Source organism: Micrasema longulum, unplaced genomic scaffold, assembly GCF_059751315.1.
Source record: "Micrasema longulum isolate JH-2025_06_02 unplaced genomic scaffold, ASM5975131v1 h1tg000826l, whole genome shotgun sequence".
NCBI classification, from domain to species: domain Eukaryota; kingdom Metazoa; phylum Arthropoda; class Insecta; order Trichoptera; family Brachycentridae; genus Micrasema; species Micrasema longulum.
Window position 1 is genome coordinate 143,977 of NW_028278018.1, and position 24,999 is coordinate 168,975.

The following is a 24,999-nucleotide window of genomic DNA, read 5'->3' on the forward strand; positions in this document are numbered from 1 at the left end:
CTAGAAGGGCTAATGTCAGATTTCATATTTTTGTCACCATTTTGTAGAGGGTCGATGTAAATTAAAAAACCGGTATATTCAACTATTTTATGCACGCATACATGCGTTGTAATATTTTTAGTTAATATTTGTTATCAAAGACGTCAAGCGGTTCATTATAACAAAATGACTAAATAGTTACTCTTCCGAAACTGTTTCTCGGCGGCCTCCGTGGTGTAGTGGTAGAGACGCTTGACTCACACACGGAAGGTTCCGGGTTCGATTCCCGGTGAGAACAAAAAAAAAAAAAATTTCCTCAAGCCTGGGAGTTTTGTGATGTAGTTCACCGCTGTAATTGGGCCTGCTGGCCTGTTGTGCCGCAAAAGAAAACTAAAAAAATATAGCATTACGATTTACGACATCGGCCCTTGAAGATCCAAGACCCAGCGTTCTCCTCACATATGAATACCGATGTACCTCACTCACCTAACGACATCTTCGATGTCGCATATTTTCATCTATTCTTCTCCAAAAGCTTCATTTCACTCCTGAGATATCGACTAAAAGCTATCCTACATTATTGAGCACGGGATTTGAACTGAAATGAGCAAATAAGACGATATCGCATGTCGGTGAGCCTTAAAGATGGCGGTTTGCTGTCAACCCGAGCGGCGAGAGCTGACGCATCCCGATTGCCATAAATCACAGTAAAGTCGACTTAACCTAAGCGCGGATGAACGCTAATTAAATGTGTAAAGTTAAGTTGAGCTGTTAGGAAAAGCGGAGCGCTGAACATTGGGAAATTAATTAAAATCCGCCCAGAATAAAGTTCGAGTCTGCGGAGTCTCGCTTATTGGATTAAATGGAATGATATGGCTGGCGGGAATCGTAAATAATTAAACGTTTGGCAACACTGAACGGAATCGGGAAGCGGAGTGCGGGTGTGAGGCGCGGGGGGCAGCTGTAGGCGGGCGACCCTCCCCCGCCCCCCGCCCGCCGCCCGCCGCCTCTAGGTACCTCATCAATTTACTCATTACGGTTAAATGTGTCAAAATGTTGTCCCAACTTCTTGTGAGCCAACAAGGGGCGCTCTTGATGCTGAATTAAATGCGGATAATTACTCCAGACTCCGGGAATATCTATCAATTAGGTTTACAATACTTTCGAACTCGTCTCCGGGTGTTCATCTGTAGAAGGCACGGGGAACATTTTATATTTAATATGTACTCACGTGAACGTGATGGACCGACGGATCGACGCCTAAACAAGATGCTCAGTACCCACCTGTGCGTACTATGTAGGCCTAGGTAGATTTTCTTTAGTGAAGCGTTTTTTTTTCTGATGGACCAGACCAGCACTAATAATAAAGAATCGAGCGTTGTTATATAAAATACAAAAACGATATAAAATTTTCCTATGAAATATTTAAGTATAATGTAGATATAAATCTCCTCGATAAAATACGAATAAATGCGGGTTAAGGAACACTCAGACATCGCTGCACCTTTGGCCCGCATGTGTCGGGAACATAACATATACTGTCGAAATAACAAAATCGAAATATTCGTGATACTCTCCCAACTTTTGCGAATAACCTCTTAGGAATAAATCTGAGTTAACGAGTACACATGCACAACTTATTTTTTTATTGTATTATATATGAAATTTAAAAAAAGTATTTTTAAAAAAGTATTAAAAAACAACAAATGTAATTCAATCTGTTTTCTGTAACTCTATAATTGAAGATATTGTATGCATGCGAAATTGCATCGACTAATGCCTTAAAATCGTTTGTTTTCTAGTAATTATATTTGTTGAATTACCTTATAAAATAAAATATAAAATAAAATGAATCTATCAACGTGTCTCTAAATCCAGGTACAAATAGTAGTAGGTACATATTTCTCTACAACAATAATATAAAACCTCGATAAATTATGACTCGATAATTAATGGATTTTATGCAACTGTAAATCCATGTAGGTGTTTGTTTGTTCGTCACAAAATCTCTTCCGAAACGGTAAGTCGTAACGACATGAAATTTGGAAAAGTCATTCTAGATGCAATTTCTGGGACAGGATTTTTTTTTCTCGGAACTTTTCGGTATAAAATCGAACTGCTCAATAATAAGTCGTAGTTATGTGAAATTCAGAATCTACATTTAAAATACCATTTACAAATCAAGCGTGGTTTCAAGCCAAAATCAAACTCATTAACGGTAAGTCTTAGCGAGCGCGATGTGAAATAACATTTAAGATAAAATGTGTACTTCTATTGTGTTATTTTCAAGCCAAGTTTTTCTCTGGGCTATTCGGTATAAAGAAAAACCTACCATACATTTTTTTATTATCAGAGTTTTTAAACTTCTGACCCCGATTTGTACGTAACCAAGACTAACAACACAGGACCACAGAACGTAATAAATCGGTATGGTTATAAGATTAGGATTTTTCAGAGATCTCGTAATTATGTATTGGTAACTAACTTAAATAAAGCGATAAATAGGTTTCGACTTCCTCATAATGCCACCTTACGAGCAGCAAGTAGCCAGCGGAGAAGTGAGCGCGGGCAGTAGTAATATCCTCTTCCTAATGCAGTTTGTGCATCAATTTGTCCTTGTGTCGCTCTAGATTTATGATCCTATCCGCTATCCGCTGGATACTCTCGCCGCCGCGCCGCTACCAGTGACACTACAATAGATACGTACTACACAACATGTACACGTCGGTACTCGTGTGATCAGTCCCAACTCCTAGCGTCTGTACGGAGCGCGGAGTCCGGACTCCGGATACTGCACACTGGACACTGCACACTGCACACAGCACACGGCACACAGCACACAGCACACAGCACACAGCGCACTGCGGCCACTGTCACTGTGGCTATATTTGGGAACAGAAATTTGGATGCAACTTATATCATTTTCATAAATGTAGATACCCCCATTTTTTCAGATAAATTCACGATGTTATGGCACAACCCACCTGATAAGTGTAATTAGGTAAAGTACATAATATTTTGTACAAATGGTTGATATCAATATTGCTGATATTATTACTGTTGATTTGATTTTTTAAACTTATTTTAGAAAAATAATGACTAATTTTACATAAAATACATACAGAATAAAAAAAATATAGAAACTTAATTGTAAAAAGAGTTTACCTATTTATATTTATATAGATACATACAGGGAGGCCAAATACTTGATGGAAAAAAATGTAGGAGGTAGGAAACTCCAAGGGCTGTAGAAAAGGCAAATGTGTTCAATAAATTATGAACCGTTTCTGATATATTTTTTTATTGTTTTCGCCACAGTCGTCTAAAAATTTGGTTTTGGGATAAATATAATAGAAAAAAAAACTTTTTTCTTCATTTGTTGAATATAAAGTATGTTATTGAAGGAAAAAAAATAACACGTGTCGTTCAATCGAAAGTATTATTAAATTCTAACTTTTTATTGAATAATAGTATTTCTCAATAGTTTATTGGAGACGCCGACACTGATTTTTGATTTTAGATCAGGTGTAAAGAATGGTAATTAAAAAACAAAGGAAATAAATAAGCTTTCGCATAATTTTTAAAAAAGTAGCCACCTCCCAAGATTTTTTTTTAATCAATGAAAGGTCTGAGGATGCGGTTTTTTAAAAATCTGATATGATCCAAAAAAATATCAGACGACAGTGGCGAAAATCAACTAAAAAGAACAATAAAAAAATTGTATCTAAGAGACAGTTCACAATTTATTTATTGAACACATTTGCCTTTTTTTACAGCCCTTGGGGTGTTCTACCCTCTAAATTTTTTTTATGTCAAGTATTTTGCCACTCCGTAAAGATATGCATTTTCCACAGTAATAATATTGGGAAGTAAAATAAAATGAACATTAATAGAATTTACGTGATGTGAATAAAGAGAGAAAGAATTATTATTAAACATGAATAAATAAATTAAAAAAGAAGAACAATAAAAAAATTAAAAAAAAAATAGTAATAAGAATTATAAAAAGAATACAATAATAGTAAATCTCTAAATCGTCAAATATTGACATTACAATGTGCAAAGTTTTGTTTGCAAGTTAATTCTTCCGGTCTCTTACACTACAGGATCTAGGCCAGGGGGCATAAAATATTTCAATAAAAACCACCCATTAAAACATATATGTAGATGAGCTAACCGAGAACCCGGGATCTCAGGTATGGTGAGCAAACGCACTAATCGGTACACGACGATGTGTGCTAATCTCCACTCGATTTCCTTTCCAAAAAACACTCGTCCTGGATTCTGGTTCTATTTCGCTCATAGAACTGCATTTTTTATTCCGCCCGGACTACGGTTAATTTTTTTCACAATATTTCAAGGCTGACAAAAGGAAACGATTACGGTTATTTGAATGATATGTTTGTATTCAATACAATCGCGCAAGTTTGTAAGAAGTCGGCATTACACTCATATTGGAGATTATCAGTCGGGTACTCTCGAGCACGGGGCCCGATCACTTCTGGTGTTGTAATGCGGGAGCCCCCCGGAGCCCGACCCGGGGGGCCCGCTCCCCACTGCCGGTCCGCGGCCGCTGACCGAGTGGCGTAGTACCGGCCGCCTGAACGAATTAGCGCCAATTTAGCACTCTCAACTCGCCCAACAATCTGTAACCCACAACGCCACAACCCACACCCGCAATCGTTGCATACTTTCCCGACCTCGGCTTTTTATATGCACAGAGTCTCATTACTACACAATATCCTGCTCACCGTATACTTTACACTGTACACTGTACACTGTACACTGTACACTGTACACTGTACATTGTACATCTGCATGTTGTTCCTTTGTGGTTAGTACACGAGATAAATATTATAGTATACGTTCACTCTTCATGTATCAAAAAATATTTATTTGTTAACAAATACTTAGGTTGTATTATGTAAAGTTGTATAAATGTAAACTTAAGTTTATTGTTAGTAATTAATATAACATTGCAATTTCTCAAGAAATATATTTGAAATATTTCAAGGCTTTTCGTTTAATTTATTTCTTCAGGTAACTTATTGTACAGTTTTAAACTCTTGCAAAATAAGTTTGCTAATATCTCTAGTATCGTATGTATGGCATTGTTGATTAAATTTTATTACATTTTTAATTTCATTTAACCTCTTAATTATTTTAGGAATAAAAAAATGTTAGTCAATCCTGTGATGAGCATGTTTAAATGTTTCTAGACAGGTTGGATTTCCTCCCTAGGGAGTAATTTAGATCTAAGTTTGTGGTAACAGAGAGGGAATCTATTTTTGAGAGGGGAATATAGAAGTTCGCTCATTTTACAGAGGTCAACAGGTGGAAGAGTTGAGGAGATGTGGATGTTTAAACATTGGCGGAATGGTGAATGTTACGCAGTGTGTAATGACAGGTCACAAGTTCTGTAAATGCCTAGACTTCCATATTCTCTTCTCGAAAATCTTTTCCCTCTCTATTGCCACAAATATAGAAAAAAAAGCTACGTTATATTATACTTTATTTGTTTTTTTGAAAGCCAATTATATATTATGTATTAGTTCTACATCCGAATATACTTATATTTGTTTTGCCACCGGAGTGATGAAGAGTTTCGTGATTTTGTATTGTTTTAAAAACTTAATATTTAGAAAAACGATAGCACTCTTTGTTCTATGTACTTTATACTTCTTCAATGAGTGGTAAGATGTGGTTTAATAGAATTGAGTGGATGAGTTCAGGCGATCTCCATAGATATAGTCTATACCGCTCATGATCATACAAAAAACTGCATAACGTTCTTAAATGCACTGTTTGAAACAAATTATTAATGTCGTAATAAAACTTTCTTTCTCATACAATTCTTTCTCTGTTTTTGATGTGTATTATTATTATCTTATCTCTTTCTGATATTAATTTGTCAAATATTTTTGTGTACCGTATATTATATTATTTTCACATATATACTTACTGTTAACTAATTTTCATTATTTGTTTTTACCAATAATTTGTTGATACCATTTTTTATACTTATAAGTATATGAAAATGTATTTATTTTTTTGTTTGAATTATTTACAAGTTATTTACAATTTGCTTTTTAATTCAATTACTTTTATTATCTCCATTTAATTTTTTTTTCTTTTTTACTATGTAAAGTTTCACTTTTTATTTTGCATGGCAGTATGCTTCTTATTGTTTCTAAATATATACAAAAAAGCATTGTTTATCTTTTAAATTTTTACGCACTATGTTTTGTACTTACCAGTATATTTTTTTGTAAATGCCCCTTGGGCGTATTGTAAAATTAAATAAATATATATATTAAAACGAATATGTAAATATCCTCCTACGTATCCATCGGATTTACTGTTCGAAGAAGTCAAAGTCCTTATGATTAGACAAATATATTTACATGTTATGTCATGTTTAATATACGCATCTAGGACTGATTCGGGAATTTTTTTTTTGAAAATATTGGCTGTTCCGAATTTAATGAACTGCTTGATGAACTAAAAAACGAAAACCGCTGTAATCTTTTTGGTAGTGATAGTTATTAATGTAATTTCAATAAATAGCGTATAATACTGTGTCTTCTGTTTCTTATATTATGTTATCATACTATTTAGGATTGTATTGACTGACATTATGTATTGCATCAAAACAGTTTTCTTTTTATGTACTGTGCCCTGTGCCAAATATTTTTTTTAATAACTCCTGGGAGTATAATGTTCATGTATTACATATTTTGTTAAAAAAAATAATAATGTGGAATAACTGGTAAAAGTGATGCCCAATTAATAATACACGTATATAAACCATGTAAATATGCATAAATAAAATAAAATATGTGTATGAATATATAAATGTATGAATACGTATAAAAAAAGAAACCATTAACGATGTGGGTGGGTGCGATTTTACAGGATTATTTCACCTGCTAGGAAACGCCCGAAAATACTATGCAATTTAGAAAATCTCCCCACGCGTACTTGGGAAATCTGGAAAATGGATAATTTACAGTAATTAAGGTTATTTTTTATAAACTATTGACATTCGTAATAAGGTATTACTTACCTATACAAGATATTAACTGGTAACATTATTACATATTCCTTCAGCTGGAGGTTACCTGATATTTAGAGTGGAGATTTTGCAAAAGCCTTTGAAAAACCAAAATTGCGTTAAAATATTTCATGCAGAAGTATAAAAAAACTGAAAGTTATTATTTCTGTGATTCTAGTAAGACACATATGTGTGAAATAATGATTTTGACTGCAAGTAGATACATTTCCGAACACTTACATAGATACTTTCTTTGTTTTCTTTTATTTTTTATTAAAAAAAAATAATAAAAAGAGAAATACATGAGTTCTTAATATTTACTCAACTATTTAAATTTTTTCTTAAGAGTCGTAAATAACTTGTGCTGGAAAAATGGAAATAGAGTTTGGGTTGAGTGGGATTAGAACCTCGGACCTTTGGCCCGTGAGTCTTCAATACTACCACGGGACCACAACCCGGTAGATGAAGAGTACAGATCTGTGTGTGAAATAGAAAAATATCCCTGGGTGAGTGTTTTCGAGTTGGTCGCCCCGGTTTGGTGCGATTGTGTTACCATTCTTAAGGTCCTGGGTTTAATTCCGGGCAGGGTGAAGGTGAAATTAGGATTTTTAGGACAGTTTAAACTGTAATATTTCATTATTCCTGGACTGACACCTAAAGCGTTAAACAGATCATCTTTCCTTTGTGTACGAATAAATTAAAATTGAAAAGATTAAATTATTTAATTACGTAATTAAATAAGGTTGATTTTTTTAAAAGTTATGGTACATTCTTAAATGTGTGCGTGCGAATATATGTATGTTAGAGGGTGTGTTTGTGTGTATTTGTATGAGAGTAAGTGCTCTGGGATAGACCTTCACCTTGACGGCATAGTTGAAGATAAATTCTCTCCAGTGATTACAAAGATATACTACCGACCCCCCACCTTCAAGTTTTGGGTAGGTACATCGATATGAAACAAAGGGAAGCGTACGTCACGGTACACATATCTACGCTCTAAAATGACATAGCATCAGTATTACGTCATAGTTGAAGATAAAATTCTCCCGACCGCCTACAAAGATATACTGCCGATCCCCCCACCATTAAGTTTTGATGTAAGTACATCGGTTTATACCGACGGGTCTAGAACCCCCGATACGTTTATTTACGCATTAAAAGTGTCAAAAATTTTGTTCCACCGAGCAATTTTCCCTTTAATTACGATTTATTAAAAATTTTAATCGTTTTGAGGCTGGCACTTTTTTTCTTAAAAGCCTATTTAAAATATGAGAGAGAAATAAGAACATTTTGAAGTAGAATTGAATTCCGACATAACTGTCAGTTTAATAAAACAAACGATTAGATGCGAAAATAATGTCGCTAGGTTCTATCCTGTTAACATCTACGAGTATCTAGGCGTTAGAAAGTTACAACTGTAAAAAAATAATTTAGTTATTATATTTTATGAAGACGGCGTTCATAATTCAGGGCCAGGTGTGTGCACGTGTGCGCATAATTAAAAAGTGGGAGTGTATCGCAGCCAGATAGATTGATAGAATTAACAGATGAATAAAAAGGAATATGGATGTTCAAAATGGCTAGACTTCCATATTTTCTTATCTAAAACGTTTTGCATCTCTGTTATAAATAACAAGAGATGCATAATTTTTTTTATTTATAATGGTTAAGTAATAATATGACAAAAATCATACGTTCGCGACTGTTACTAAAGAATGACCCTTCAGTAATCAGTTCGCCTTTTCATTGTCACCTTCACACAGCGAGCGGTGAGCCGGTGAGCCGGTGAGCCGGTGAGCGGCTGACAAATCTCCGGCTCGAGCGTCCCCCCTCTCCCTCCCGGTCGGTTACAGAGAGAAGCACATTACTCCACATTTACAAGCTATATCTGAGAAAATAGGATTGTTATTACATTTGCAATGTGGCGGATAAAAGTAAAGAAAATCCGGGTAATAAAGATTGTTATTTTTCTCCTTTATTTTCCAATTTCGGTGTCATCCTAATAGATTTACACATTCTTCTTTGTACGGTAAATATTTGTATCTTCGCTTCTTGTGCCGCGTACATGTATTGTTATATGCTATACTCGTATCTGGTGTCTCGTGTCTCGTGTGTATCGCGTAAGGGAAGACATTTTCTACCAGCGTGGCGTAAGCGCGTCTCCACACATACGAACAGGTGATGAAAAACATCTCCGCTTTGGATTATATTTTAAATGAAAACATTTATTCGAATATTATACGATTATATATGATTTCATTTCATTTGAAAATAAAAATAGAGAGAATGATAATGTAGAACTGTATTTTATATATTTGTAAATGTTTGTCGGCCTCGTGGTGTGATGGCGATTTGCCTACCATGCAAGAGGTCTCGGGTTCAATTCCCAAAATGGTTGATATTAAATATTATTTAACAGGGCGTTTTCACATAAGTATACTTCATAGTCCCTAGAGTGGTACCTGAAGCGTAAGACTGATCACCTTACCTTCATGTAATAAAAAATGAGTGAAAAAAATGATAAAACAATCGCAGCGTATCAAGATACGCTGCGATTGTTGTACCGATGCAGTGCCCTATGCACTATTAGGAGCGAAAAGGGTATGAAAATCTGATGATATGTTTGTACACGTGAACAATGCCAAACAGATAAACAAAAAATTATCGACATGTTTATCAACTTAGACGTTAAAAAAAATAAATATTTAAAAGATTTTATGAAACAGGCTTTTTAAATTCTAATAATTATTATGTATAATTAAGCTAGCGGGCTTTCCGTTATATAATACCTCAAGGGCGCTTTACAAAGTGATTCTGTGAATATCAATTTAATTTTAGCTTAAACTTTATAATTTAAGTAAAACAATTTATTTTGACTTCACACGGTGGGGATTTATTCAAAGATTTAGAGAACAGGTGGGTTTTAAGTTTCTCTCGAAACGTATTCATATTTACATATTATATACAATAAATACGTACCTACGTTTTCCACAGAGGGTCGAATACAAACTCTGTTGGCTTATGCATAAGTCACTGCACAACTCTGCTCCGGAATATCTAAGGAAACTATGCATTCCAGATGAACTAGCTGACAGGCGTCTCACGCTTAGATCAGCTACGTCTACGGCGAGAGGAAAAGTTATTATACCTCTACGCAAACAGCGCACTAAATTTAGTGAACGCGCATTTGCGGTCACAGGCCCCATGGCATGGAATGCTCTCCCAGCAGAGGTGCGAGGCTGTGAAAGTGAAGTGATGTTTAGGAAAAAACTTAAAACCCACTTGTTCTCTAAATCATTTGAATAAATCCGTAGCATGTGACAACAATAAATTGTTTTAATTAAATTACAAATTTAAAAGCTTCAATTAAATTATTTTAACAATAGAATCACTATGTAAAGCGCCCTTGAGGTATTTTATTACGAAAATGGCGCTATATAAGTTATCCATAATAATAATAATAATAACTACAATATTTTTAAGCGAATCATTTTTCTTCTTCGTTGTTAAAACACTATCAAAGGTTCCAAAGTCCTATTAAATCTGTTACTCAAAATAACCTTTATATAGGTACTAATTCTCACCCAAGTACTTCACACACTGAACTCTTTTTTTTTTTAAATATTGTAAAAAATTGTAAGATTCAATATGTCCATGTATTTATAATTTTCTCAAACTGAACGGTTTGGGTAGGTAGGAAGAAATTGCCTTAAGGCAATATGCCCCCCCTTATATGTATATATATATATATTGTATATGATGTATATAAAGTGTCGAATAAATAAATAAACTCTTACACACACGCACAGAAACCTCACTGATTTATTGAAGAGATATTAAAAAATATATCATAAAATACAGTGTATGTAACTGTGAAGATTTTTTCAAACAAATAAATAAAATAAAATAATAGAAAACTTGTTTTTACGATAAATTTGGAAAAAGTCTAATATATTTTTGTCTTAAAGTAAAACTACCAAATAATTATTGATGCGTGATTTTTAATTCAGCCAAAAACAAATTAATAGATTGGGGAAGCCGCATTTTAATAATTACCATAAAAATTCTGTCTTCAGTACATACTGTTTTTTTTTAATTTTCACCAGTGACCGATAGTATAAAAATATTATTATTTTATTTTATTATTATTGTCAAAAAGGTGTTATTATGACATCTGCAGGACATAGGATCTTCAGTTTATGATAACATCGCTAGAACTGACGACGACTGTATATAGTTACATGTACGGTAAAGATACGCTACAATACCCATTACATCTAATACTTTATACTGCTAATTCTGAAAATGAGTTGATGATATTCCAAAGAAAATATTTTTTAAATTCATTTTTTTATATCTGTACAGACTAGACCAGTATTAATCTTAATGTTTTCGTAGAAATTTCTTGATAACTAACGATTTTGATAAAAATATCAATAAAATTCCCGGATTTTTCTTCGTTGTATTTGAACAACGAGCGCTTTCGCCCAGTCCCGAAGATGCTTACATACCTACGCGAAATCACTCGTTGGTCAAATAAAAAAATAAATGAAATGATGTTAAATATTTGCATACATATAACCACTTACCAACTTTTCTATGTCTACCGGTTTCGCGATGTATCCGTCTCTTCGTCAGGACACCAATTAAACTAACATGCAAAACCCTCTATACACTTTCGCCATAGTTGGTGTACAAAAATATAAAACCAACATGCCGATTCGATATTTGTATTTGGTTATATATTTATGTGCAACAACTATGGTAAAGGTAAATAGTGAGTTTCGCGTGTAAGTTCAATTGGTGTCCTGACGAAGAGACGGGTACGTCTCGAAACCGGTAGACATATAAAAGTCGGTAAGTGATTATAAACAAATAATTAATAACATTTAGTAAAATATTTGACCACAAAGCTGATGCTTTGAATCAATATTAATAATAAAACAAATAATGCTTAACCGAGGATTATTGTCGTTGTTTTTATTAAAATCATTAAGATGCTTTGTAGTCGGTGGATCCTATGCACCATTGGAAATGACAATGTTGAGTAATGGTTTTGATTTGTTCCGCAGGTCAGCGGGGCGGGAGGGCGAGGCATGTTCTGTTACCACTGCCCCCCCTCCATGCCGCCTCACCAGCACCGCCTGCCGCAGATCGAGTACCCCTTTACGCCCACGCACCCTTGTAAGTATGGCTCGCTATCCTCCCCTGGCCGGCTGAGTCGACTCGACCTGACCGCGGTCCGCCTTAGGTGACCAACGTCGCCATCATTCCCCTTTAAGCACCCGGCGGTGCGTAGGGCACTGTGTTGCCAAACCAAATGCGGTTTAATTCGATCACGGTATGGTGATCAGTCTTTCGCTTCAGGTGGCAGTCAAGGAACAACGAAATATTGCAGTTTAAACAATCGTTTATTTCAATATTTTACTACCCCCGTCAGGAATCGAACCCAGGAAATCTAGAATGGTAGGCGAACGCGTCAACTACTTCTCGACGAGGCGGAATTATCTCCTCTCGATTTCCTTATTCAGGATTTTTACTTGAGAGCAGCCATCTAGTCGAAGACACTCCAGGATTTTGGTTCTATTTAGTGTGAGTGCACAGAACTGTATTGTTTATCCACCAGGAGACCAGGACACATAGGAGACCGGTGCGCTATAAACAAATAAATTCAAATATCTATTACCTGGGATTTGGTTCCGTGGTAGTGTCATGTCCTTACAAATCAAAGGTACAAGGTTCGAACCCCTATTTACCACAACTTGATTTCTATTTTTTAGTGTAGTAATTTATTTTTAGATAGCCTAAACCGCAACGCATCTTGATTATTTTTGTTACATAAAGGTAAGATGAATAGTCTTACGCTTGAGTAACTAGTGTAGGAACTATGACTAGCGTAAAAAAACCTTTTTAAATAAATGTTTTATGCTGACTATGTCGGGAATTATACCTTGCCGACCACGTCAGGATTTAGATCAAAGTTCATCATCATCATTCCCTTTCCGCAACCAATGATGCATAGGGCGCTGCATTGGTGCACCAATCACAGCGAATCTTGATTTTTTTTTTAGATGGTGGTAAGATGTTCAGTCTCACGCTTCAGGTGCCAGTCCACGGATTATGAAATATTCTAGTGTGAAAACACCCTTTTAAATAAATATTTCATTTCAACCGTGTCGGGGATCGAACCCGAGACCTCTTGCATAGCAGGCAAACGTGCTGACCATTGCACTACGAGGCCGACAATGAGGGTTAAAAAAATAATATTTATAGACAATCAAACTAAGCCAAATTTAAAAAATAAAATTTATGTATCGTATTATCAGCTCCATGGTTTTTGAAAGTTTTGAATTTTGATATTACTCCGCCCGTGACGTCACAAGTTGGTGACGTCACGGGCGGAGTAGGCTCGTCGGTGAGTTCTGCTGATTGGTGAGTTTTCTTCCTGGAAACGAAAATCTATCACAGCACCTTATCATTGGATGATTTGGAAGAACTTGTGACGTAGTTCATTTTTATAGATTTTAGAGAAATTTCGCTAAAATTAAATGCTAATTTTTACGGCGTGTAAGAAAACATTGTTTATATCCAATATCCTGTATCATCGAATTTCTTCATTGATAGAACAGAAAATTAACAATGTAATTTATTGTAAACGACACGAAAATTAGGTTTAAAACGAGGTTGTTACATTAGCTTAAATAAAAACGAAATTGCTCGGACCTTTTGACTGTGAGGCGGACGAAACCTTTTAGTTAAGTGAAAAGGCGACGTTTTATCACTTAAAATCAAAGGTGAATTTAAAGACATTAGAACCAAAATGAATCCGACGTTGGAAACCTTGAGCGAGGCTCCACCGATCCACAATCGTATCGCGAATATTTGGACCAAACCCCGACCAGCAATCAGAAGTTGAGCCGAACATGATAACACAGAAACTTCCCGGTTTACGTGATGGCGGGAGAGAGGGGGGTACTGGCGGTGGTAGATTAGGTTAAAGGAAAATTGAGCGATTCGTTGGCAATTGATTGTTGGTGTTGATTTGGAATAAACGTATAAACAGGGCTGGTGGAGGATTGTAATTCAGCGGAAGTAACTTCGTTACGGGAACAATCGCTCCATTTGGTGGATTAGGGGTCGATCATATTATTATTCACCCCCTCTCCTGTCCTCCCATCTCACCCCACACCCCCGCCCGCTCGTGTATTACGGAATGATTCGACGAATACTAGTGTCGGATATATCGGAAGCTCGTGATCGGTGATATCAAATCTATAGCAATAAATTACGGATCGTTGGAAGGAAATCTCTAATAAATAATATCGGGTTTGAGGGTTTCAACGTTAAAATGGCATTTTTAGTGTAACATAAAACGTACCTTTTATACTTGATTAGCTTATAAAGACCGTCGAAGTAAATCCGACCTTCTAGTCCTATTTCAAATCAACTCATTCTTTGATGCGCCTGAACTGCTGACGTAACAATAATAATATTAAATATCCCAACTAGAAACCTCAGACAAAACTTACTCTTTCATACCGATAACCGTAGAACTAACTATGGTATCCATTCCCTTATGCCCAGAATTCTTAGGTCTGCCAATAAACATACCAGTCTTGATTTCTTTGATAACAAGTTGTCTTCTTTCAAACGATCACTGAATCAAATTAAATTATAAACACCCCTCTCCCGCTTCCACTCCCACAATATACCATTGTGTTTTTCTACTTTCCTTTATAATAATTTTCTACGTATAAATATGTCCTTAAAAATGCCAACTGGGCGTATATATAAATTAATAATTTAGAAATCGTATTTGAATTATATTAAACATATCCATATAATATAATTTTGATCATTGTGTACTAATAATTCATCAATATAGGCACGGTACTCGTTTTGTTACTTAAATCAATACAAATAAAGTTAACCAATAAATGAACTATTTATTTATCAACCTTACTTATTTGACCCTATCGTTGGTTGGTTCTCGTCGAATTGTTGTTTAAAATTCCCTTTTAATAATTTTAATGTAATAAATAAATCATTTAACATAGATTTATTTGCAAATAATCTTAATGACGTATGGCGTTTGCTTTCGAAATAATTCGTAATATTTTTTCTTTTCTTTTGAATTTACGTTTAATTACTATTCATTTTATGTTCGAGAATTTTTTTTAACTCACTGTGATGCTATTTGTGAAAACCTGTGATTGGCTCATTTGTTATTTGTTTTGTAATATATATAAAAGATAATTATAGCTGCTGGTTATCCAAATAAATAAAATTAAAATAAAATAAAATAAATAAAATAATTCGCAACAACGCAAATATTTATAAGGGAAATTATAAATATTTGCGTTCTTATTTTTGTCTGTGTCCGGGCGGATGCAGAATACTATTTAGTAACTATGTGAAATACTAGAATCCTAGACGACTCTTTTCAACTCGATAGCTACTAGGTAAATTTAATTAAAAAATGGAAAAAAACAGAAAAAGGAAATTGAGTGAAGAAATGTAACCGTAAGATTACCTTGACTTTCTAACATGATCGCGATCCACCGCATGTACTTTACCGATACAGTGCCCTATGCACCACCAGGTGCCGATTAGAGTTTAATATTTTTAATGATTTAGGCAAATATTTAAATTTTAGGTGCATTTTCAACGAGATGTGAATAACTTACCATTAGAAAATGGGAATCAAGTCGGGGTATACTAGTAGTGGGGATCGAATTTCCGCCCTCTGATTCGTGAGTCCGCAACACTAACCGCGGGACCGCAACCCGGTTGTCATGATAATATATATTTTTTTTAATAGAAAATATTTGTAGTCTTATCATTTACCTAGCCCAATGGTTTTTGATTTTTGGCATCATTTTCTTTTAGTAGTGAATAACCGTGTTAGAAAATGGAAAACAAGTCACGGTAGAGCGGGTTCGAACCGCGGACCTCCCGATCCTAAGTCACTAGTCGCTACTCGCTACAGTCGCTACCCGTCTCGATACAAGTAAAGTCAGCTTAACTTATTACGGAGGTTACCGTAAAAACAAATACTAGTAAAAACATTTCTTTAAATAAATATTTCACGTCAAACATGCCGGGTTTTGTTAACCAATGACTATTGTAATCGTTGACGTATTTTATAAGTAACACATTTATTCCTTTATCGGGTTTTTTTTTGTGACTTCGAATTTTGGCCGAGGGTGACTTTAGAATAACTACCTGCCGGGGTAGAAACCGCGGTTTCTACCAAACTATTCTTCCTTCGCAACTCTTCACACCCTCCCCCCGGCGGCGGCGGGTGCGGGCGCAGAGACCGGGGCGGGGAGGCCACAAGCCAGTTACTTTTTCTGATTGAGAATAATGATTTTCTTCCCCCCCGCATTAGGGATAATCTCCTCTGCAGATGGAATACTGCCCCCCGCCCTTAGCTGCGGGCCCGGAGTGAACGAGAGATTATTTAAAACTCGGATTATATTTTTATAATGCGCATTTAGAACACCGGGGTATTCGCACACTGTATTATTTATTAAATTACTATATTTATCACCCGCTTGGACATACAGAATATTTAAATCAATTAAAAAACCCTTTTCAAAATATTTTAAATGAATAAAGTTTAAAGGTTTCATTATTTTTTTTCATCATCATCATCATTCCCTTTCCGCACCTAATTGTGCATAGGGCGCTGCATTGGTATACCGATCGCAGTGTAGCTTGATTTTTTTAGATGATGGTAAGATGATCAGTCTTACATTTCAGGTACTTTTTATGGTATTTTTTTTAATACACCGAAATTAACTTAAGCAGATATAAAAAGGTTTAAAAAAATGATGCAGGAAAATATCCACAATTTGAATGGAAAAAATATCCCGCAATTAGTGGTAGTTTTGCTAACTCGCAGATAAAAGGTCCGAAGTTCGAATCCCACTATGCCACGATAAGAATTCAAAATTTAATTTTGAAAACGGTTGATTCCCCGTCACTATAAATAATATCGCACGCAAGTATAAAGACAAAGGAGGGAACGAATTCAATTATTAATTTATTTATTCATTTTACCATATCGACTTTTTTATTAGGAACTTTGCCCAGCTCACAAGAATACATATCCCGTTCCAAGCTAGGCAATTACATTTTAATATATTGTGGTTTACAAGTTAATCTATTTCCAAGAAAGTAGAGATATTTACAAAAAAAACTTGCTACTATACATATATATACTTTTTTGAAACTTTTTGCTTTATATTTGATTTTTTTTATTTTATTTTATTTCCACCATCCAATAAGAATTTTCAATCCACGGCGTGCATCGATCTCTTTGACTCCCTAGGACCAATGTCACGAAAGAGTCAACACTTGCTTCAATCTTAAAACAGTATTTTCCACAATTCCAGTAAAAGGTTATAAACCTTTTTACTAACGTCGTGGTATTGCCTCGATCCCGGAACATGCAGGTATATTAAGGAAAATATTAATACAAAAATAATGGGAAATTTATAATGGTTGGAAAATGCAAGTTGGAAGTTGTTGACTTTAAGATTACAAACCTGTTATACTTTATTATCATCGGGGGAATAACTCATTAACATGTGAGCACGCAATAATACATAATTGTCTTATATATTTCAACAGAGATGCAGAACAGAAGGGAATATAGAAGTGAAGGCATCTTCAATGCATACACTATTTTATTCTATATTTTTTAATGGTTTATTAACAACTACAGCAATTTCTTGTAGATGTAAAGATGTGTTAGGAAAATGGTAAATGCCGACTACCCGGAAACATGTTTGCCAGTATTTATTGGATTCAATATATTAACAGTGACGGGTATTTTTATAATGGAACTTTTCCTTATTGTTAAATCAAGACCAGAATATTTTAATACACAGGAAAAAAGACACTTTCATAACACCAGAAATAAAAGTAAATTAAAAATTCCATTGGCGAAACAATGATTTATACCAACATGGCAGTAAAAAAATATAATAAGCTTCCCAAAAAATTAAGGAAATAAACTGTATTAATTTTTTTGCAGAAGTGCTAATAAATAAATGTTTCTATACTATAAATTAATATTTGGAAGATGCAATAGAGTAAATTAAAATGCATTAGATATAAATAATGTAAGCAATAGACACCATAATCTTATATAATGATTTAACTATTTGTGTTTTCTAAACTTTTTTAAATTTTAATTTTTAAAATTATTTTTTATAATTGAATTTATTATTTAGTTTTGGTTAGACTGTAAGAAATTGCTAGTGGCGATAAGTCCACCATTTAACTATGTATAACTTTTTTATTATTTTTGTATGTATTATGGTTAATAAAGATCTATTATTATTATTTATCTTAAACTTTTTTCGGTAATATTATCTGGCTGCATTTAAAAACGTCTTCCCTGATGCAGGTTGTAATTTGTTTTTTTTTCTCAGGCCAGGAAGCCCAATTACAGTGGCGAATTACATCAGTGAACACCTAGGCTTGATAAAAATCACATTTAATTTTCCGAAACCGTTCGCGAGTCAAGCGTTCTAACCACGACACCGCGGAGTGCCAATACCAAGGTAGAAGTGAATTTATTATGAATGAATTCAAACAACCTTCCTAGATTACGGTGTATTTTCGTTCGAGGGAATAAAGCAGTGGCGGTGCGCGGTGGCGAGAACGGTTGGCTGTTAACCCTTCAGGACCAATATCATCCTCCGCTTCCGTTGCACCCCTCCCCGCTCTGCCCCGTCACCAGACATCTATTATCAATGGCAAATATACCCAAATTGTATTTGATCACGGGTACCTAGCGGTGCCCGTGCCTTCCTGCCTTCCTGCCTTCCTGCCAACGTGTAGGTACAGCTACCTCCCGCCGGTATTTAGTTAGGAGCCTGAAATCAATTTGGCGCCCAATTTGCCGTCCCCCGCCCGCGCACCCGCCGCGCCGGTGCCGGTGTAACGAGTCGGTGTTGCCAACTAATTGCCCGGATGACAAATTCACCCCTCACAATGGTTGAATGGGAGGTACCTACCGACCTACCCCGCTAATCAATTATTGTTTACTTTTACATTTACACTTTGTAGCCATCAAGTGCTGTCGGGGCGGAGGGGAGATTGCGAATATTAATACTGGAAAATGTGCATTATTATTATTAACTGGCTATTTGTAAATGTAATTCGCCCCCCTCTGACAGTTAACTACATTTCTATACTATTATCATTATTAGGTGCTTTTGCTACCCACTGGGGTTGTGCCAATTTCTTAACTTTACGTATCGTTTCTCAATGCCAGAACTTTACTTTCTAAACAACTTCCTTTTCTTATAGACACGATAAAAAAACATACAAATATTTTCTAGAGCGAGAACCCGCTATTGTTGTTGTTTTTTCGATGGCAGCTCGTTAAAAAAACTTCATAGGTTAAGTTCAAAAAAATATCGCGATACTCAATTATTTCTTTGAATTATTGTTTTTTGGATTTTTTCACTGTTCCAAACAATTTTTTTAACGTTATTGACTCTATGAATTTTTTATGAAAAAAAAAATTATGCCCGTTCCGGCAAACTGTTTTATTATTTATTACCAGCCCACACAGAAGTGTAGGTTTTTCCTTGTTTATTTTTGTTATGGGTATTGTGTTTGTGTATAAAACAATATAGGTACCTACAAATAAATAAAATTTGTAGATGTCGCCGCTAAATAATTAACTCGGCCACTGAACTGAGCGGCTAGGCTATTCCTTGAATGCCAGCATTCAATTCGGCTAGGCCGTTTGTTGAAAGAACGTTTAACCGAAGGAACGAACGTGGCTAAGCCTTTTTAATTTTAATACAATAATAACACAATCGTTTTATTTTTGTATTTATTTTGTTAAGTTGGGTTAGGTTAGGATCAGTTTAATTAAGTAATAATAAAGAAAGGTGTTTTTACGCAACTTAATTCGCAATTTAACTGAATAATTCGTCCTCAACTAAACTTAATAAGTTATGTAAAAAAAACTTATTATTAAACCCTAATACAATCCGGCGCGGTGGTTTTTGGTTTGGCCGTTTCCAAGGGGCTAACTAGCTTTTGAGTTATCTTAATTTATTCAACGAACGGCCGAGCCATTCGGTGAATGCTGGCATTTAATGAAAAGCCTAGCTGCTCTGTTGAGTGGCTGATTTAACTATTTGGCGGTGACATTTATACGAGAGTATTTATTTATTTTTTCGATGGCTTACGCCTTTAACATAGTATAAAATAATATTGAAAAACAATTAAAATAAAACAAAACACCTGAACACAGTATAAAAAATATAGATATATCAAATAAAATCAGCAGAAAATAAGGAAATAATAAAGAAAAATGAAATAAGAAATTATAACATAGGTATGCAGCAAATTAACAATAAATAAAGGGTTTAAATAAAAAAGTATTGAAGTAACAGAGGCGATGTGTTATAGCATAAATAGTAAAACAAGTATAACACTTAAAACATTTTTATAATTTAGAAAAGAAGTGATTAAAAAGTAATGATTTTAATTGGTATAAAAATAAATAAAATAAATATAAGTTTCCATGTTTGTTTGCTAACATGTGGAACCGTAGAATAGGTGAGTATTTGGCATAGTTTGAACTATGCAAATCAACAGCAAAAGAAGTATTTTGTCTCGTCCCACGCTCGTCTCACCTAAAAATTCACACAATTTAAAAGTTCGGGACTGTCAAGAACATTATTTGATAACTTGAAAAGCAGCACTAAATCTGAAATTTCCCTTCTATCACTAATACATATTAATTTTAACTGCTTCATTCAACATTTATAGTTAAGCTCTTCAGTTGGAATGTTTAATTTGAAATTTATAAATCTTAAAAACTTGTGTTGGACCTTCTCCATACTGTTATATGAGTTATATGAGGACCCATATTCTAACTGGCTTCTTACTAGGGTCATATTTAATATTTTTAATGCATCAACGGACCTCAACTATTTGTTGTTCTGATAACAAAGCCTAGGGTTTTTGTGGCTCTATTTACCATCTCATTCATACGGGGAAAAAAAGTTAATTTACCATCAAAGACAACCACATAGATCATTTATTTTCTTTACTAGAGTTAATGTCGTATTACTGTTGCCATATTGAAAAACCAATGGATATTTGATTCGAGAAAACTACATTACATGACACTTATCCACGTTAAGAAAAAGATAATTTCTCGTTCACCAGGCCTTAAGATTTTCCAAATTTCTTTGAACAATCGAACAGTCAAAAGGAGTTTAAACAAGTCTGAAGATCTTGAGATTATCAGCGAATAGGAGTATTTTGACATGGTGGAATATAATAACGTTAATGAATAAAATAAATAAAATAGGGCCCAAATCAGATCCCTGTGGAACACCGCTCTTGGCAATAAATGAAGGAGATACTATACCTTTAATTTTAACGCAAAGAACTCGATCAGATATATAGCTGTCTATCCAGTTTAAAAAATTACCAGCAATCCCTATAGCCTTTAGATTCTCAAGAAGAATTTGATGAGAAACTCTTGCCATACTGAAGTCAGTGTAGATGGAATCAATCTGGAATCTACTTGCCGTACCTTTGACAATACAGTTTTGGTAAATTAATAAATTGGATATTGTAGACCAACATTGAACAAACCCATGTTGGGTAGTTGATATCTTGCTTTTCTTCCTGGCACAGTCCCACAGTTCTTATATACTTCGGTTCACTTCTTCTTGGACGTTTCTCTGCAGGATTTAGGAGCATTCACAATCCAGGAATTATTCGGCCTTTCTTTGAGTATCTGTCGGGGAGATTACTGTTTATGTCAGTGACACCCGGGTTACCGCAGACACATAGGTACACACGTACACAGGAACACAGGTTACACCCCGTTGATCGCGGAATTAATACACGCCAAACTTCATGATTGCCATTTGTTTTCTTTAAATTATTCTTTATTTTAGTTACACGTTACACCTGATGATGGGCAATGAGAATACCTAAAACAAGTTGTGTTATGATATTAAACTCGGGTTTGCTCTATATGTACAATGTATTTTATTTAAAATATATTTCAACCTTGGCTCGCTTTAAAAACTTCACCTACATTTTTAGATTTTAAATGATCACAAAGATTTTCTATTTTGTCTTTTGTTCACCTGCCATTTTCGAGGTTTTTGAACAGCAATATTTCATTGTTATTAGCCTGGCACCTGAAGCGTAAGACTGATAGATAACCTTGACTTCACTTAACAGATGTTCGATCTACGCTGCATTTTTGTTTACCCATGCTATTCACCAATGGGTGCGGAAAGGGGGGTGATGGATAATGAAAACATTAATGAGATTCTCATTTATAACTTCTCGATAAGTGACGATGGCAGCAGCTAATTGATTTATTATTACTCAGAGTCGGCTCATAGGGTGGACTTAAGGGGTTAATCTCCGCTGGCTTATGAGCTTTTACATTATCTTATTATTATTTATATATTTTACCCAAAAAAATCTGTTGTTCGAAATTATTAATATTCATATAATGGATGTCTTTTTTTTTTGTCTTTAAATAGTATAAACATAATAAATGAATGTCCTAATATTAACTTATATCTAATTATTATTAAAACATATACTAATTATTAACATTTTTCAAACAATATACGTACACTTAAAAAGAAAACTTCTATAAAGCTAACACGAATAAGATTACTTTTTAAAACTTATCTGCTTAACACATGTTTTTTAATTGACATTTAAATAAAATAATAGTATTTTTCTCTCTTATTTCTAATGGTATTTCCTTATAATATAACTGTACAGCTCGGTGCATCAATGAGTTCTGTTCTGAGTTTCTACAATGCAATCAATAATAAAAAGGCTAGTACCTACCTATTTGGTGTTTTTATAGTATGTACTCCTAGGAGTAATAATTCATTAGATAAAACCTTAAGCTCTATTGCATAGAACAAAAGCGTTCCAAATTTTAGTTTGGTTTTTAGTTTAACGGACGGTTTCGGTTTGCAATTTGCGATTTCCAAGCGGTCACCCATCCAAGTACCGACCGCGCCCAATGTTGCATAACTTCGGTGATCGGACGAGAACCGGTGTGTTCAACATGGTAAGAAATGTACACAATAAAATGCAATAAGTGCAAAAAGTAGAAGGCCAACGGCACGCGGTGTTCCCAAGCGGTCACCCATCCAAGTACTGACCGCGCCCAATGTTGCTTAACTTCGGTGATCGGACGAGAACCGGTGTGTTCAACATGGTATGGTCGTTGGCGAAGGCCTCTGGAGTATCTCGCATTATGATCAAAATATTAGGAAGAAATGTACACAGTAAAATACAAAAAGTGCAAAAATTAGAAGGCCAACGGCACGCGGTGTTCCCAAGCGGTCACCCATCCAAGTACTGACCGCGCCCAATGTTGCTTAACTTCGGTGATCGGACGAGAACCGGTGTGTTCAACATGGTATGGTCGTTGGCGAAGGCCTCTGGAGTATCTCGCATTATGATCAAAATATTAGGAAGAAATGTACACAATAAAATACAAAAAGTGCAAAAATTAGAAGGCCAACGGCACGCGGTGTTCCCAAGCGGTCACCCATCCAAGTACCGACCGCGCTCAATGTTGCATAACTTCGGTGATCGGACGAGAACCGGTGTGTTCAACATGGTAAGAAATGTACACAATAAAATGCAATAAGTGCAAAAAGTAGAAGGCCAACAGCACGCGGTGTTCCCAAGCGGTCACCCATCCAAGTACTGACCGCGCCCAATGTTGCTTAACTTCGGTGATCGGACGAGAACCGGTGTGTTCAACATGGTATGGTCGTTGGCGAAGGCCTCCGGAGTATCTTGCATTATGATCAAAATATTAGGAAGAAATGTACACAGTAAAATACAAAAACTGCAAAAAGTAGAAGGTCAACAGCACGCGGTGTTCCCAAGCGGTCACCTATCCAAATACTGACCGCGCCGCCCAATGTTGCTTAACTTCGGTGATCGGACGAGAACCGGTGTGTTCAACATGGTATGGTCGTTGGCGAAAGCCTCTGGAGTATCTCGCATTATTATCAAAATATTAGGAAGAAATGTACACAGTAAAATACAAAAAGTGCAAAAAGTAGAAGGCCAACAGCACGCGGTGTTCCCAAGCGGTCACCCATCCAAGTACTGACCGCGCCGCCCAATGTTGCATAACTTCGGTGATCGGACGAGAACCGTTGTGTTCAACATGGTATGGTCGTTGGCGAGTATATTTGGAATATTTTCCATCATGAACATAATTTGAGGAAGAAATGTATGTACTCAGGATTTGTACCGTTTTGCAGTCGTTGCTATATTATATACAGCTTGTTAATTTGATGCGTGTCATTTCACAGTTTACGCTTTTACGTGATTCCTTTATACCTAACCGGGTACCAGAATGATTTTCACCCCCTCATTTCTGTTTATATTGTTAGGATGTTTTTAAATCTCAACAACAACAACAACAAACCATCACGCCGTTTCCCCGTAGGAGTAGGCAGAGAGAATAGAACGCCATAACACTCTATCTTGGCATACAGACCTCGCTTCCTCTGCATTCATACATCTTCTCATGCACGCACGTCGATTATTCCTACTTTTGACATGTCCATCTTCAAGTATTTGATGGACTTGATCATGCCATGTCTTTCTCGGTCTTCCTCGTTTTCTGCATCCATCAACATTTGCACTTTCTTGATTCTGTCAATAATGCATGTCTCAGCCTTACACACTTCACGGATCTCGACATTTGTGCACCTATCATACATCGTTTTACCACACATTCGCCCGAGGGATCGCATTTCGACAGCATTCAACCTACTTTCATCATTATTTTTCCAATTCCATACTTCGCTCCCATACTTTAGAGTTGGAACTAGAACTCCGTGGTGAACTGCTAGTTTAGCCTCCTGCGATAAACATTTGTTTGCCAAAGTAGATTTAAATCT

At 35.4% G+C, this 24,999-nt stretch overlaps 1 protein-coding gene, 4 non-coding genes and 2 pseudogenes across 5 annotated transcripts in view; 1 reads left to right on the forward strand and 6 right to left on the reverse strand.

Annotated features, from left to right (window-relative positions):
- Positions 1-24,999, forward strand: part of Drgx (Dorsal root ganglia homeobox) — a 153,173-nt gene that overhangs the window by 25,303 nt on the left and 102,871 nt on the right. Inside the window, exon 2 of the mRNA XM_088230899.1 lies at positions 12,106-12,217. Coding sequence (XP_088087025.1) covers positions 12,130-12,217 — 88 coding nt within the window. The 5' untranslated portion in view covers positions 12,106-12,129. The remainder of the gene's footprint in view (positions 1-12,105; positions 12,218-24,999) is intronic.
- Positions 13,200-13,276, reverse strand: TRNAS-GCU (transfer RNA serine (anticodon GCU)). Its single transcript has one exon. It is a non-coding gene; the product is annotated as a tRNA-Ser (tRNA).
- On the reverse strand, positions 23,184-23,302 carry LOC148278778 (5S ribosomal RNA). Its single transcript, XR_015823079.1, has one exon. It is a non-coding gene; the product is annotated as a 5S ribosomal RNA (ribosomal RNA).
- On the reverse strand, positions 23,388-23,506 carry LOC148278779 (5S ribosomal RNA). Its single transcript, XR_015823080.1, has one exon. It is a non-coding gene; the product is annotated as a 5S ribosomal RNA (ribosomal RNA).
- LOC148278780 (5S ribosomal RNA) lies at positions 23,742-23,860 on the reverse strand. Its single transcript, XR_015823081.1, has one exon. It is a non-coding gene; the product is annotated as a 5S ribosomal RNA (ribosomal RNA).
- LOC148278781 (5S ribosomal RNA) lies at positions 23,946-24,067 on the reverse strand (annotated as a pseudogene).
- LOC148278782 (5S ribosomal RNA) lies at positions 24,153-24,274 on the reverse strand (annotated as a pseudogene).